Source organism: Microcaecilia unicolor, chromosome 3 (assembly GCF_901765095.1).
Source record: "Microcaecilia unicolor chromosome 3, aMicUni1.1, whole genome shotgun sequence".
Taxonomy (NCBI): domain Eukaryota; kingdom Metazoa; phylum Chordata; class Amphibia; order Gymnophiona; family Siphonopidae; genus Microcaecilia; species Microcaecilia unicolor.
Window position 1 is genome coordinate 400,526,578 of NC_044033.1, and position 14,065 is coordinate 400,540,642.

The 14,065-nt window shown below is 41.0% G+C and overlaps 1 protein-coding gene across 1 annotated transcript in view; it reads left to right on the top strand.

Moving 5' to 3' along the window:
- The window catches only part of LOC115467061 (cysteine-rich venom protein-like), a 129,871-nt gene extending 118,171 nt beyond the window's left edge, over positions 1-11,700 (top strand). Inside the window, exon 8 of the mRNA XM_030198736.1 lies at positions 11,534-11,700. Coding sequence (XP_030054596.1) covers positions 11,534-11,652 — 119 coding nt within the window. The 3' untranslated portion in view covers positions 11,653-11,700. The remainder of the gene's footprint in view (positions 1-11,533) is intronic.
- Positions 11,701-14,065: the final 2,365 nt, after the last annotated feature.

Here is a 14,065-nt window from a genome sequence, read left to right on the forward strand (position 1 = left end):
GTACATGCAGAGCAAACAAAATTACCACCCAAAAACCTCTCTAAAATAATACAAACATACTGTTTACCTGACAAATAATTCTTAAACATATTAATGAACGCAAGCATGCTAGATAACACCAGGACTGCACTTCTACTTAACTCGTGCCAGAGTCAACTGAAAAAAAAAAGACACCAAAGCATGCATGTTATATTCCCTAAAAAAAAAAAAGTCTCACTTCTTGATATGGTTGATTTAATAAAATATGATATTATGTTCATTATAGTTATGTTTATTGATATATGAGATTATTATAAGTATTATGGAATTGTTTTACCCAAGTGTATATTTTTTGATTTAGGAATTTAGACAGGAGCATTTACACCAGCTATATGGCAGATATAAGTGCTCACATCTAATCATACATGAGCACATATAATTGGTTATACTAATATTCAATAAATGAAAGCAGGCACCTTCTTTCATTTATAGAATAAGCTCAACATAGGATCCCCTTTATAGAATTGCCTTCTGAGTGTCTAATTTTGAGAATTGATTTAACAATGCTTCTAATCAGATGAAGAAGGAAAGACCCGAAAGCAGGAAGGAGAAGCAAGGCCTTCTGCTACCTTCCTTTATGCAGCTTTAGAAGGCTCTAGGGAGGGTGACATATGAATCAGTGGGATAAGGATGGTAACATTTTAGAGTGGCCTGAATGACAGGGTAACAGGAGTAGGCTGGGAACATTCACTATTTTTTCAATTATTGGATCTGGGCAATAGAAGAAGGAATGCATTATTATTTTTTACTGCTCTGGGGAGAGGGAATGTGGGGAATAAAAGTGCATATTTTAGATATGTTTTATCTTAGCTATCATTGGATTGGGCATTTCAGGGTTTTGTTTTGTTTTTCCTGTTTGCATTTAGAAAGACAGCCTACACAGTCAGTACTTATTTCTAGTAATAACTGGTTAAGCTTACCTAGCGAACCTTTACCAATCTTCACTAAAAGAGGCCTGCGGTGGCATCGGCACATGTTTTTGAAACACCCCGAGGCCCTCTTTTACCACAGTGGGTAAAAGGCCGGGGTTTTTCAAAAAAGAAATAGCCATGCAGTAATTAAACCATTTGCCACATAGACATTTCCAGGGGGATCACTTACCACCGCCTATTTAGGTGACAGTAAGGGCTGCCGTGCTAATCCAGGAGATACCAGGTAACACACAGCACTACCCGATTACCGTTGGGTAAGCCCTGGTGCTACAAAAATACAACATGTTTTTGTAGCACCAGAAATAGCACACGGGGGGGGGGGGGGGGGGGGGGGGGATGGGAACGACTCCTGGGCTTCTGTGGTAGCCTAGCGGTAGTTCCAATAGCCGCGTGCCAACCCTTTAATAAAAGGGCCCTTAAATCTGGTCAAATTTTGTTAGTATAGATTTAGTCAGATATTGAGTTGCACTTTTACCCATGCTGGAACAATTGAATATCTGGCAGAAGATAATAGTAGGGGGGGAGGGGAATCACAGTTATTGCGCTCTTTCAATGATTTTTTCATTATCAGTATCTGAATGTCTTTAGAAGACAAATTATAAAGGATTCAAGAGAGGAATTCAGGAAGAGGATCACAGGGCATAGTATACTGCTTGCTTAAGGAATTAAACATTTGTTCATTTAACTGAAGCTTAATGGCTATGGGGTAGATATTTACAATGATTTAGGGGAAGTTGTTAATGTGGGCTACTGTTAAAATGAGTTATTTTACTGTTAATCCCAGTTATTAGTAACTAGATCTCATTGCATAAAATAGGACTTTTACTAAAACAGAAAGGAATGGAAAAAAATGAGGATGTTATGCCTTTGTATCGCTCTATGCTGCGATCACACCTCAAATATTGTGTTCAATTCTGGTCGCCGCATCTCAAAAAAGGTATAGTGGAATTAGAAAAGGTGCAGAGATGGGAAATGATAAAGGGGATGGGACGACTTCCCTAAGAGGAAAGGCTGAAGCGGCTAGGGCTCTTCAGCTTGGAGAAAAGGCGGCTGAGGGGAGATATGATAGAGGTCTGTAAAATAATGAGTGGAGTTGAACAGGTAGATGTGAAGCATCTGTTCATGCTTTCCAAAAATACTAGGACTAAGGGGCATGCGATGAAGCTACAATGTAGTAAATTTAAAACGAATTGGAGAAAATCTTTCTTCACTCAACGTGTAATTAAACTCTGGAATTCGTTGCCAGAGAATGTGGTAAAGGTGGTTAGCTTAGCAGAGTTTAAAAAAAGGTTTGGACAGATTTCTAAAGGAAAAGTCCATAGACCATTATTAAATGGACTTGGTGAAAATCCACTATTTCTGGGATAAGCAGTATAAAATGTTCTGTACATTTTTGGGATCTTGCCGGATATTTGTGACCTGGATTGGCCACTGTTGGAAACAGGATGCTGGGCTTGATGGCTTTTGGTCTTTCCCAGTATGGCAATACTTATGTACTGATGTAGAATGAGTCATTGTTAAAATAACACATTCTATTGGCAGAAAACATTGATAACTACACCCTTTAAATGGGTAGGAAAAGCTCCTGCCCAATTAAACAACAATGAATAGACTTTCCTGGATTTTCAGTCGAATGTCACTGCAAAGTGCCACTGAAAATGTGGTGTGACTGCAACAGCTATTTCTGGTTAGTGCTGGTGAGATCTGGGGGTAATCCAGGAGCGGTATTTAGTGGGGAAGTCAGGGTAGCATCAGGATTTATTAAGCTAAGATATTCAATCTGCTAACTGGTAAACCTACATTACCCAAACTGCAAAGGGCTAAAATACAAAACAACTTATGCATCTAGCTTCTCCTACATAAGCGCACAACTATGGAATGGATTCCTGTATGCTGTGAAAACAATACATGACCACCTAAATTTCAGGAAGTCATTAAAAACCCACCTCTTCAAAAAAGCTTATCCCAACGATCCAACATAAATCCCCACACCCTGCAACACAACATAATCAAAGATCATACTGGAAAATTTACTATCCTCTTTCCCTTGACCCATGACGCCTGATTCACCTCTATCTCATCTGACCACAACAAAATCTTGTATTTGTTATCAACCGAAATGGCAAACACCATTACGGTACTTTGTAAGCCACATTGAGCCTAAATATCTAAATATCAGCAAAGTCATCAATTTACATAGCTAAGTGTAGGCATGTCCAAATGCAAATTGGTATTTTAGAGCATAGTAAGTGCCAGCACATGTGTCTATTTTCACAATCTACATGTCTAAGGGGCATAGTTATCAATATGGGCTATCATAAAGATGGATACATTTACCACTAGTTTATGCTATATTAGCACAAGTCTCAATTTATGCAATAAAACCTAGGGGTCCTTTTACTAAAGTGTACTGAAAAATAGCCTGCACTGGTATAGATATGTGTATCGGATGCATGCAGGTCCATTTTTCAGCACATCTGCAAAAAAAGGCCTTTTGGGGGGGGCAAAAATGGACGTACAGCAAAATAAAAATTGGTGTGCGTCCATTTTGGGCCTGAGACCATACCGTCACCCACTGACTTAGCAGTAAAGTCTCACGCGTTATCTGGGCGGTAATCATCAGCACACATACACTACCGATTACCACTCGGTTAGCGCTGTGTGCTGGAAATGTTCCAGCGCATGTAGTGGACACGGGTAAAAAATGAAATTACCACCCTAGTTACTAATAACTGGGGTTAACAGTAAAATAACACATCTTAACAGTAGTCTACATTGATAACGCTCCTCTAAATGCTTCTGATTAAGTTTAGATGCCACAATCATTCAGATCTATCAATTTTTTCAACACTGGAGCATTAGGAGGAAGTTTTCCCTTATTCGTACCTATCAATCACTTTTACAAAACCTATACATTCTTGGGAGTAGCTGTAAATCCTGATGTCCATCTCTGTGATCATAGATAGATATTCTCCCTTGAAATGGAGAATACACATGTAGTTTTTAGTTTCTCTGTAGACCTACCCAAACCACACCTAAACCATGACAATTTGCCGTATGCACTTAGTTTAGATCTGCCTGTGTAAATTCAGTCTTTCTAAAATTGGGTTTTCTACATTTATTCAGGGTATATGTTTAACTTTTGACATCTACGTGTGCAAATTGTGAATAAGGCTTCTAAAATTAAAGGGACATGAGACAAATAAGGTCATTTTCCGTTCATGTACTCTTAAATAAAGCAAATAATCATGACCTTGGGAAAGCAAAATTCTCATTTGTGCCTTTCACATGCTTTATGAAGCTAGACACAGAAGCCAGTTTGGGAGAAGGTAGAAGAAGCAAAAAGGCACTTCACTAATAAAGTTGAAACTTTTTGACAAGCAGTCAAACAAGTCAATCCCAGCTTCAGCTCTCCCAAATCCTATGGCTGACAATGTCAGTAGCTCAGCAGGAAACCAAAACCAAACAGCAGCAATCCAGTACCATTTTCTTTTGTGCATTCACAGAGAGAAGGTGGAAGAAAACTTTTGACATCAGAAAGTTAGCTGCCTTTACCCCCCCCCCCTTCTGCAGTAGCTCAACAGACTCAGTTTGTTACTAACTATCCCCAGCAAAAGCATTTCTATCTCACTCAAACTTCCAGGTACTCTTGGGCTAGTCTACAAAGCATAGCTAAACCATTTAGGTACTCTTGGAACAATCCAAAAATAAGCATTTACCCTGCCATGATCTTCAGGACCTCCATCCTTAATTCTATGTCCATCCATCTTCATTCAGAATAGTTTTCTCTAGATGCTTTCCTTTTGCTTTCCCTGTTCTAATGCCATCCAGCTGCCTTGGTCACTCATTTAAGGCATTTGGTGTCTGAATAACCCTTCCCACTCTACTCAAAGAGCCCTGTCACTCAAAGCACCTTTGGTTGTCAGTTAAAAGACTGACTTCTCAAGTAGTCACAGAAACTACTGAAGGTGAATATTAAAGGATTCTTCTGTTTTAAAACATTTCTATTTACTTGCCCTTTGTCTACTCTTTGCAATACTTGATATTTATATCTCTGTATCACTAAATACCAGCATTCATATCTTTCATCCAGCCTAGCCATTTCCTAGGGGTGTAATGTATCATTCAGTCTAATAGCACACTTGTCACTTAGTTTTGAGTTTCAAGTTTATTTAACATTTTCTACCCTGCCCATCAGTTAGTCCTTCTGAATAGCTTACAAAAGTTCTAAGATAGAGTGAGAAAAAAAAAAGATGTAGAAAACTATGAAAATTATAATCTCAAAAGGAAAGAGAAAAGAGGAAACAACTATAGTTGTGAATCTCAGAAACTGACCCTCACACCAGGGGCGTAGCCAGACACCCAATTTTGGGTGGGCCTGGGCCAAAGATGGGTGGACATAAGAACGCCCTGTCTCACAAGTGATTTGGTCCCACTCTCTCTTGCCTGCATGCCATATGGTCTCTCAAACATCCCCCCTCTCCTGCATACCTTTTAAATAGCAGATTTTCAGCGGCAGCAAGCAGCAACTAATACACACTGCTCTTGTTGGCCCCACAGCCTTCCCTCTGAGGCAACATCCTGTTTCCGCATAATCGGTAATACATCAGAGGGAAGGCTGTGGGGCCGGTGTGAACAGTATGTATCAGTCATTGCTCACTACAGGAGAAGATCTGCTATTTACAAGGTATGCAGGAGGGACAGTTGTTGGGAGTTTTCGGCTGGTGGGGCTTGGGGATCCCTGCCAGCCATATCATAGGTGTGCTGCTACTGGGTGGGCCTGAGACCAAAGTGGGTGGGCCTTCCCTAGTCCACTGCCTCATGCCATCCATGCAGTTATGCTTATAGCTCATGATATGGACTATCATACTGGATTAAGCAAAAGCATCCTGCAAGAGGTAGGTCTTATGTCCAGACTTCCAATTATGAGGATTCTAGTCTAAAAAATGGTAGAAGACTATTCTATAAAGTCAGTCCTATGACACCAAGGGCCATGTTTACTAAGGTGTACTAGCATTTTTAGCGTATGCACAAAATTAGCATGCGCTGTGTAGGCACTCATAAGAATATTTTGGGTGCCTACACAGTTACCGCACACTAATAGTTAACGTGCTCTAAAAACACGAATGAGCCTCTAGCGTGGCTTAGTAAACAGGACCCTAAAAAAATGAATGGTTCTAACAGAATCAAAACAATTACCCTCATTACATAATCTTACTACCTAAATGTAAACAGCATCTGCACTAAGACTACAGAATACTAGTACATACACACACAAGTGCTCTGTGGGTGCTAAGTGTAATTTTGCAAACTGCACAAAACTTTTATGGGAAGTCGAGAAAAGAAATTGAATCACTTCTAAACAGAATAAGGGGTCCTTTTACTAAGGTGCGCTAAAAAATGACCTGCGGTAGTGTAGGCATAGGTTTTGGGTGTATGCAGGTCCATTTTTCAGCGTGCCTGTAAAAAAAAAAGGCCTTTTCAAAATGTTTACCAAAAATTGGCATGCATCCATTTTGGGTCTGAGACATTACCACCAGCCATTGACCTAGTGGTAAAGTCTCACATGGTAACCATGCGGTAATGACCTACGCGCCATCAAATGCCACTTGAAGCATGTCCAATACGCACATCCAAAATTATTTCTTAGACACACGTATCAGATGCATGCCAAAATTGAAATTACTGCAAGAGCCACACGGTAGCCAGGAGGTAACTCCATTTTGGCTTGTGTAGGCGCTTAAGTGGCATAGTAAAAGGGCCCCTAAGGATTTACAGTGAAGACATACAGAAGGATTTTGGATTTGGTAAGTGTGCAATGATCAGTATTATGAAGGGCAAAATTGAAGAAACAGAAAGGGTACAATTTGAAAATGGAAAACTGACAAAATGTTTACCCATAGAAAACAGTTACATGTAACTAGGAATTTTAGGATCTGACAACATCTTGCATGAAGCAGTTAAAAAATAATACAAAATCAAAATACCTGAAGAGGGGCCAGAAGTCCTAAACTCAAAGCTGAAAGAAACACTATCAAGGCAATAAACACCTGGGCAATTGCAGTAGTCAGATTACACAGCTGTAATTGAAGACTGGACCAAACTAGAATTGGATGATGTGAACCCAAAGTTCAACAGTTGAATATAATGCGCCATTCTTTTCACTCCTGAAGTAACAGCGACTGGCTATATTTATTATAAAAGATTGGTGGAACTGGCAATGGCTGTGGCTGGGTTTCATCAAGAAGGAGATGGAAGGATTCATTTTTGCAGCTCAGGAACCAGCCTTAGAAGCTAACTGCATGAAAGTGAACATTCAACATATTTTAACTAATAGCAAATATAGACTATGTAATGGAATAGATGAAATCATTAGTGGATGTAAAATAAGCTGATTGCAAACAACATAATGACAGGGTAGCTACAGTGATCCACTGGAGCTTGTACAAGAAGTACGACTTTAGAGTCAACAAATACTGAAGTTATAGAAAATAAAATTTGTTGGAAGAGGGTGAAGCTTGTCTTTGGACAGTGATAGCTGCCTAATACCTTAGCTCTCCCAGCCTGAATCTGATTTATTTTCATTCTGGGGGGATGGAGCGCTCTCTACAAATATAATGAAATGGGTGAAGGGTGATAGAATGGTGAGTAGTTAAATAGAAAAAAACGAGGCAGCAGTTGGCACAGTTGAAGATGGCAAATAACTAAGGTAGAACTTACCCACCCTAGTAAAAAATGGCAGCCCCACAAGGAAATACAGGAGATGCTAGAGCTTATAAAGGAGGAGTTGAGTGTCATTAAAGTAAGGATGCAAGACTGTGCTACCAACAGTACTGCAATGCAGACTAAAATCATAAAAATTACCACATAGATGAACATGTGGATGGAAAGAATGACTTAACTCTAGGCCAGGATGTCAAGGGTAGGAGATGATATGGAGGTAGGCTGCACTAGCTGAAAATGTATAGCAGAGATGCAATGTAACATCAAAAATACAAATATCAGGATGTAGAAACAATATATGCATTCTTGGGCTGCCTGAAGGTGTGGAAGCCATGTAGCTGGCTCCATTTATAGAAAAGGAACTGCCCAAATTATTGAATTTTCAATTAAATATCCATTTTAAGTAGAAAAGGCATATAGAGTGCCAGGCTGCATGATGACAAATACTAACATAGAGGGGCATAATCAAACGTCGCTGGCAAAATAGATCGCCGGCGATCTATTTTGGCGGCGGCGCAACAGCTGGCCGGAACCGTATTATCGAAAAAGATGGCCGGCCATCTTTTTTTGCCAATAATACAGTTTAGCCTGGCCAAATGCCAGAGTTCGCCGGTTTTGTTTTTCAGCGATAATGGAAAAAAATGCCGGCCATCTCAAACCTGGCGAAATCCAAGGCATTTGGTCATGGGAGGAGCCAGCATTTGTAGTGCACTGGTCCCTCTGACATGCCAGGACATCAACCGGGAACCCTAGGGGGCACTTCTAAAAATGTTTTAAAAATACACAAATAGCTCCCAGGTGCATAGCTCCCTTACCTTGGGTGCTGAGCCCCCCAAATCCCCCCAAACCCACTCCCCACAACTCTACACCATTACCATAGCCCTTATGGGTGAAGGGGGCACCTACATGTGGGTACAGTGGGTTTTGGGGGGGGGGGGGTTTGGAGGGCTCAACACTTAGCACCACAAGTGTAACAGGTAAGGGGGGGGGGGTGGACCTGGGTCTGCCTGCCTGAAGTGCACTGCACCCATTTCAAACTGCTCCAGGGATTTGCATACTGAGGCTTGGTCGTGAAAATAAAAGGACCAAGTAAACCCGGTGAAATACTGCTTAACGCCGCTTTATTTTCCATTATCCACGAAAGCCGGCCATCTGGTAGCCACGCCCATGCCTGCCCATGTCCCCCCTTTGCTACGCCGCTGACACGCCCCCTTGAACTTTCGCCGGCGCGGCGATGGGAAAGCAGTGATGGTGTCAAAAAAGCCACTTTCGATTGTACCGATTTTGCCGCTTTTGAGAGATCGTCGGCCATCTCCCGGATTATGTCGGAAGATCGTCGGCGATCACTTTCGAAAATAAGCCTGATAGTAACATAGTAGATGACGGCAGATGAAGGTCTGTACGGTCCATCCAGTCTGCCCAAGAACATAAATTCAATGCATAAGGTATGAGGTGATCAACATATGTATACCTGATATTGATTTGTCCATGCTGTTTTCAGGGCATAGACCATAGAAATCTGCCCAGTACTGTCCTTGTTCTAAAACTTTTAAAGTTGTTATCGAAGCCCTTGAAAAGCTCCATTCCAGCCCATCCAAATCTATCCAGCCATGACCCTAGGAGTCCACCCAGTACTGGCTTTGCTTCCCAATTACCAGTATTGCTACCTAGTTGCTCCTAAGCTTCTTTGGATCAATTCCTTTTAAACAGGATTCCTACATGTTTATCCCACGCATTTTTGAATTCATTAATGGTTTTCATCTCCACCACCTGCCGTGGGAGGGCATTCCAAGTATCCACCACCCTCTCAGTGAAAAAATACTTCCTGACACTATTTTTGAGTTGGCCTCCCTTTAACTTCAATTCATGTCCTCTAGTTCTATCACCTTCCCATTTCTGGAAAAGGTTTGTTTGCGGATTAATACCTTTCAAATATTTGAACATCTGTATCATATGTACCCCTGGTTCTCCTTTCCTCCAGGGTATATGTTCAGGTCATCAAGTCTCTCCTCGTACATCTTGCTACACAAACTGCATACCATTTTTGTCACTTTTCTTTGAACTGCTTCCAGTCTTTTTACATCTTTAGGAAGATACAGCCTCCAAAACTGAACAGAATTCTCCAAGTGGGGCCTCACCAATGACTTGTACAATGGCATCAATACCTCCTTTCTTCTACTGGTTATACCCCTTTCTAGGTAACTTGGCATCCTTTTGGCCATGGCTACCACCTTGTTGCACTATTTCATTCGCCTTGAGATCCTCAGACACCATCATCCCAAGGTCCCTCTCCTGACTCGAGCTTACAAATCTCTCTCCTCCTATCTGGTGTATCATATTTGGATTATTTCACCCCCAAGTGCATCATTCTGTACTTCTTAGTATTAAATTTTAATTGCCAGACCCTTGACCATTTTTCCAACATTTAGAGATCCCTTATCATGGTTTCTACATCCTCCAGGGTATCCACTATATTGGCTATCTTCATGTCATCTGCAAAAAGGCAAATGTTTCCTTCTAACCCAATAACGATGTCACCAATAAGGATGTCACCTCTGTGGGGCAGCACTTTACAAAACCAGAACACTGTACCAGTGATTTCATGGTAAGAATCCTGAAAGGGAACTTTAAAACAATACAGGAACATAAGACCTTTGAAGTCAGAATGATTAAATATGTTGACACCCACCAGACAGGACTTAACAAAGATCTGGGTTTTCTAGCCCATTATAAACCATAAAATTGTACTGCTTTGTCACCCTCCTATCTCAATGCATATCTCCCTATCCCTCATCCACCCGACTCTTCCTTTCTCTCACCTATCCCCCCCATCCTGTTAGACTATCACTGAAATGCTTTGATGTTTCACTTATATATACTGTCATCTACCAATATTTGCTTATTTCCGATCTGACGAAGAAGGGCAACCTTCGAAAGCTAATCAAGAAATGCATTAAGTATGTCCAATAAAAAAAGGTATCTTATTTTCTTTTCCATGTTTTATTTTGTTTTATTTCTATGGATTACCTTTAAAAGTGGACTAACATGGCTACCACACCGCTCTACTCTTCTTCTCATAGAAACTCTAGGCTTCATAGCTTGTTAAAAAGAGAGATGCTTAGGGCTGAGTGCAAGTGGAAGAAAACTAAAATTGTGATTCACTTGAAATTGTGCAAAGAAACAACAAAATTATTTTGTTCACCTTAAAAAAGCTAAAAGAACCTATTTTCCAGTCAGATGAAAATGCTCCAAATCTTGTATTCAGTTTTTCATGATTTGACAATAAACTCCTGCATCTCCTTCCTCTCTGCTGAGTCTTTTCACAATTTTTTCAGTCCAAAATCCTGGACCTTCAAAACTCTGTTTCAATTTATAGACCATCAGACTTAGTTTCTGCACCTTTTGTACCTAATAAAATTGCTTTGAATAATGATATTATACCCCACCCTCTCCCATCTCTCACATAAGGTCCTTTGATATCTATTCCTGCTAGTCAGCTAGGGCAGTATAGCAAATTTTAATAAACTATACAGGAAGAGGTAAGTGCATCTATTCAATGAATATTTATTGCATGGTAAAGAATGTCTCTGTGTAGTAATTGCATAGGAATATGCTGTGCACACTTTTATTAATGCACAGGCTTTGCAACTCATACTTACTGCATGATAATTTTTTGTCTGGTAAAGGACCAGAGTCAGACAAAAAGATGTTTTGTAGGCAAACCTGATTGAAAGCCAGGATAAATCTGTATACAAAAGTGTAAATGTGAACAAACAGGCAAACTGAACATCACCTACTTTGTTACTCTATGTTCTAACTATGTACTTTATTTATTGCAGCAAACCCTTGCTGGCATATTGATCGGGCACAAGGTTGTGAGGGCTACGTATCGATGTGTAATAGTTATAATGTAGTCCAAGCCAATTGTCCTGAGACCTGCAAATGTCCACCTAATTAATAATTGGACCCACAATCAACTCATGCTACTTAACTAATATGCAGAAGGGGAAAAAAAACGTATCTGCATTATTCATCAGGACTTTCAATTAAAACTAGCTGCATATAATTACTTAAATTTCAGAATATAATTGATTTTTCTTTTCTTTCAAGCTTACAAATCACTGTAGCATGTAATCTACAAATCACTTTTGTTCATTTTGTTCAATAATTACACTGTAATATATCTTTATAATATATTGATTATTGCATGTTAGTGTTTGATCTTTCTTGTACTTTACAATATTTTGATTAATTTAGTGTTTGAGTTTTTCCTATTCTTAATAAAAAAATGTTTCCACTTTCAGAAAAAAAGTGCAATACTTTGCTGTTTTCCTTAAAAAAAATCATTACATATAAACATGCTTAGATTAGGGATATGCATAGAAACAAAAATATTTTATTTTCAGTTTATTTGTGGACTTTTCCCTAGTTTTCATTTATTTTCTTTAGTTTCAAGCCATTTGTTTAAAAATATATATTAAAACACATTAGAACTTTTTACGCCTAGAAGTTAACATTACATGCATTAAATCATACATGCATACACTGTTTTTAAGCAAATGAAATACACACTAATAAATGTTCCTTCCTAGTATGGACTGATATTTGTGAGGTCTTGGAATCATATAGGAGGAAAGAATTACATTGACATGATCTAATTTACAACTGCATTATACACACGTGATTCAATCTCACTGCTATTAAATCCAAATGAGACAACTTTGTGTACAAATTTAAGGATCCTTTCATAAAGCTGCAGTAAAAAGGACTCTGCACTAGTAACAGGGGCCAGTTTTACCACAGCGGATAAAAAGGTAATAAAATAAGACATGGCCATGCGTTAAGATTTCACTACTGTGTGGCCATGCAGGGAGAAGTACATAATCCTGCTTATTTTTGAATGAGAAGGACGGCCATCTTCCAACACAAATCGGGAGATGGCCACCCTTCTACCAATGCCGGCCAAATCGACATAATCGAAAGCCGATTTTGGCTGGCTTCAACTGCTTTCCATTGCGGACCCGGCAAAAGTTCAAGGGGGCGTGTCAGCAGGGTAGTGAAGGCGGGACAGGGGCATGGTTATCAGATGGCCGGCTTCGGCCGATAATGGAAACAAGATGGCCGGCCCTGATGAGCATTTGGCCAGTTTTACTTGGGCAATTGTTTTTCAGAACCAAGTCTCAAAAAGGTGGCCCAAATGACCAGATGACCACCGGAGGGAATTGGGAATGAACTCCCCGTATTCCCCCAGTGGCCACCAACCCCCTCCCACCCAAAAAAAACAAACTTAAAAACTTTTTTTGCCAGCCTCAAATGTCATACCCAGCTCTATGACAGCAGTATGCAGCTCCCTGGAGCAGTTTTAGTGGGTACTGCAGTGCACTTCAGGTAGGCGGACCCAGGCCCATCCCCTCCCCACCTGTTACACTTGTGGTAGTAAATGGGAGCCCTCCAAACCCCCCAAAACCCACTGTACACACACGTAGGTGCCCCCCTTCACCCATAAGGGCTATGGTAGTGTTGTACAGGTGTGGGGAGTGGGTTTTGGGGGGATTTGGGGGGCTCAACACCCAAGGAAAGGAAACTATGCACCTGGGACCAATTTGTGACGTCCACTGCAGTGCTCCCTAGGGTGCCCGGTTGGTGTCCCTAACCCCACCCCCATTTTATATAGCACCACCCCAAACCCCACCCATTTTGGTGACATCATATGAAGTGACATCATAGCCATTCCCATTTTCCTAGATGGTGGCCACTACTGTATACCTTGCATCACTTCCTACTTCCACTACTAGCTGCAATCTTGGATGGGGTCACTTGATGGCAAGTGACATGGAAAAAAATCTGACACTGTCCCCTACAGCCTTGACGGAATTTATTTGCGCATGTGCAGCTTAACTTTTTTCCCACAGGAAAGAAAGTAAAATAGGTATTTGTTTTCTTTTTCTTTCAAAATGATACCTTGTGCTTAAGAATGACAGACTGATTGCAGAATGACAGCTATTTTAGAATTGACCCCTCCTCCTCCTTCTCCACTTTGCTTTAAAGAGCACATATAGACAAAAAGCTAAGCTGTTTTAAGATTAACTTACACAAGAAACCAGTGGCATACCAAGGGGGGGGCAGTGGTGGCGGTCCGCCCAGGGTGCATGCCGCTGGGGGGGTGCTGCGCGCCAGTCAGCGTCGTTCATTTCCATGCTCCCTCTGCCCCGGAACAGGAAGTAACCTGTTCCGGGGCAGAGGGAGCATGGAAACGAACGACGCTGACCGGCGCGCGGCACCCCCCCAGCGACGTGCACCCGGGGGGGGGGTTCTTTCGCTGGGGTGGAGGGGTGTCCTTTCGCCGGGGGGGGGTCACGCAGCACCGGGGG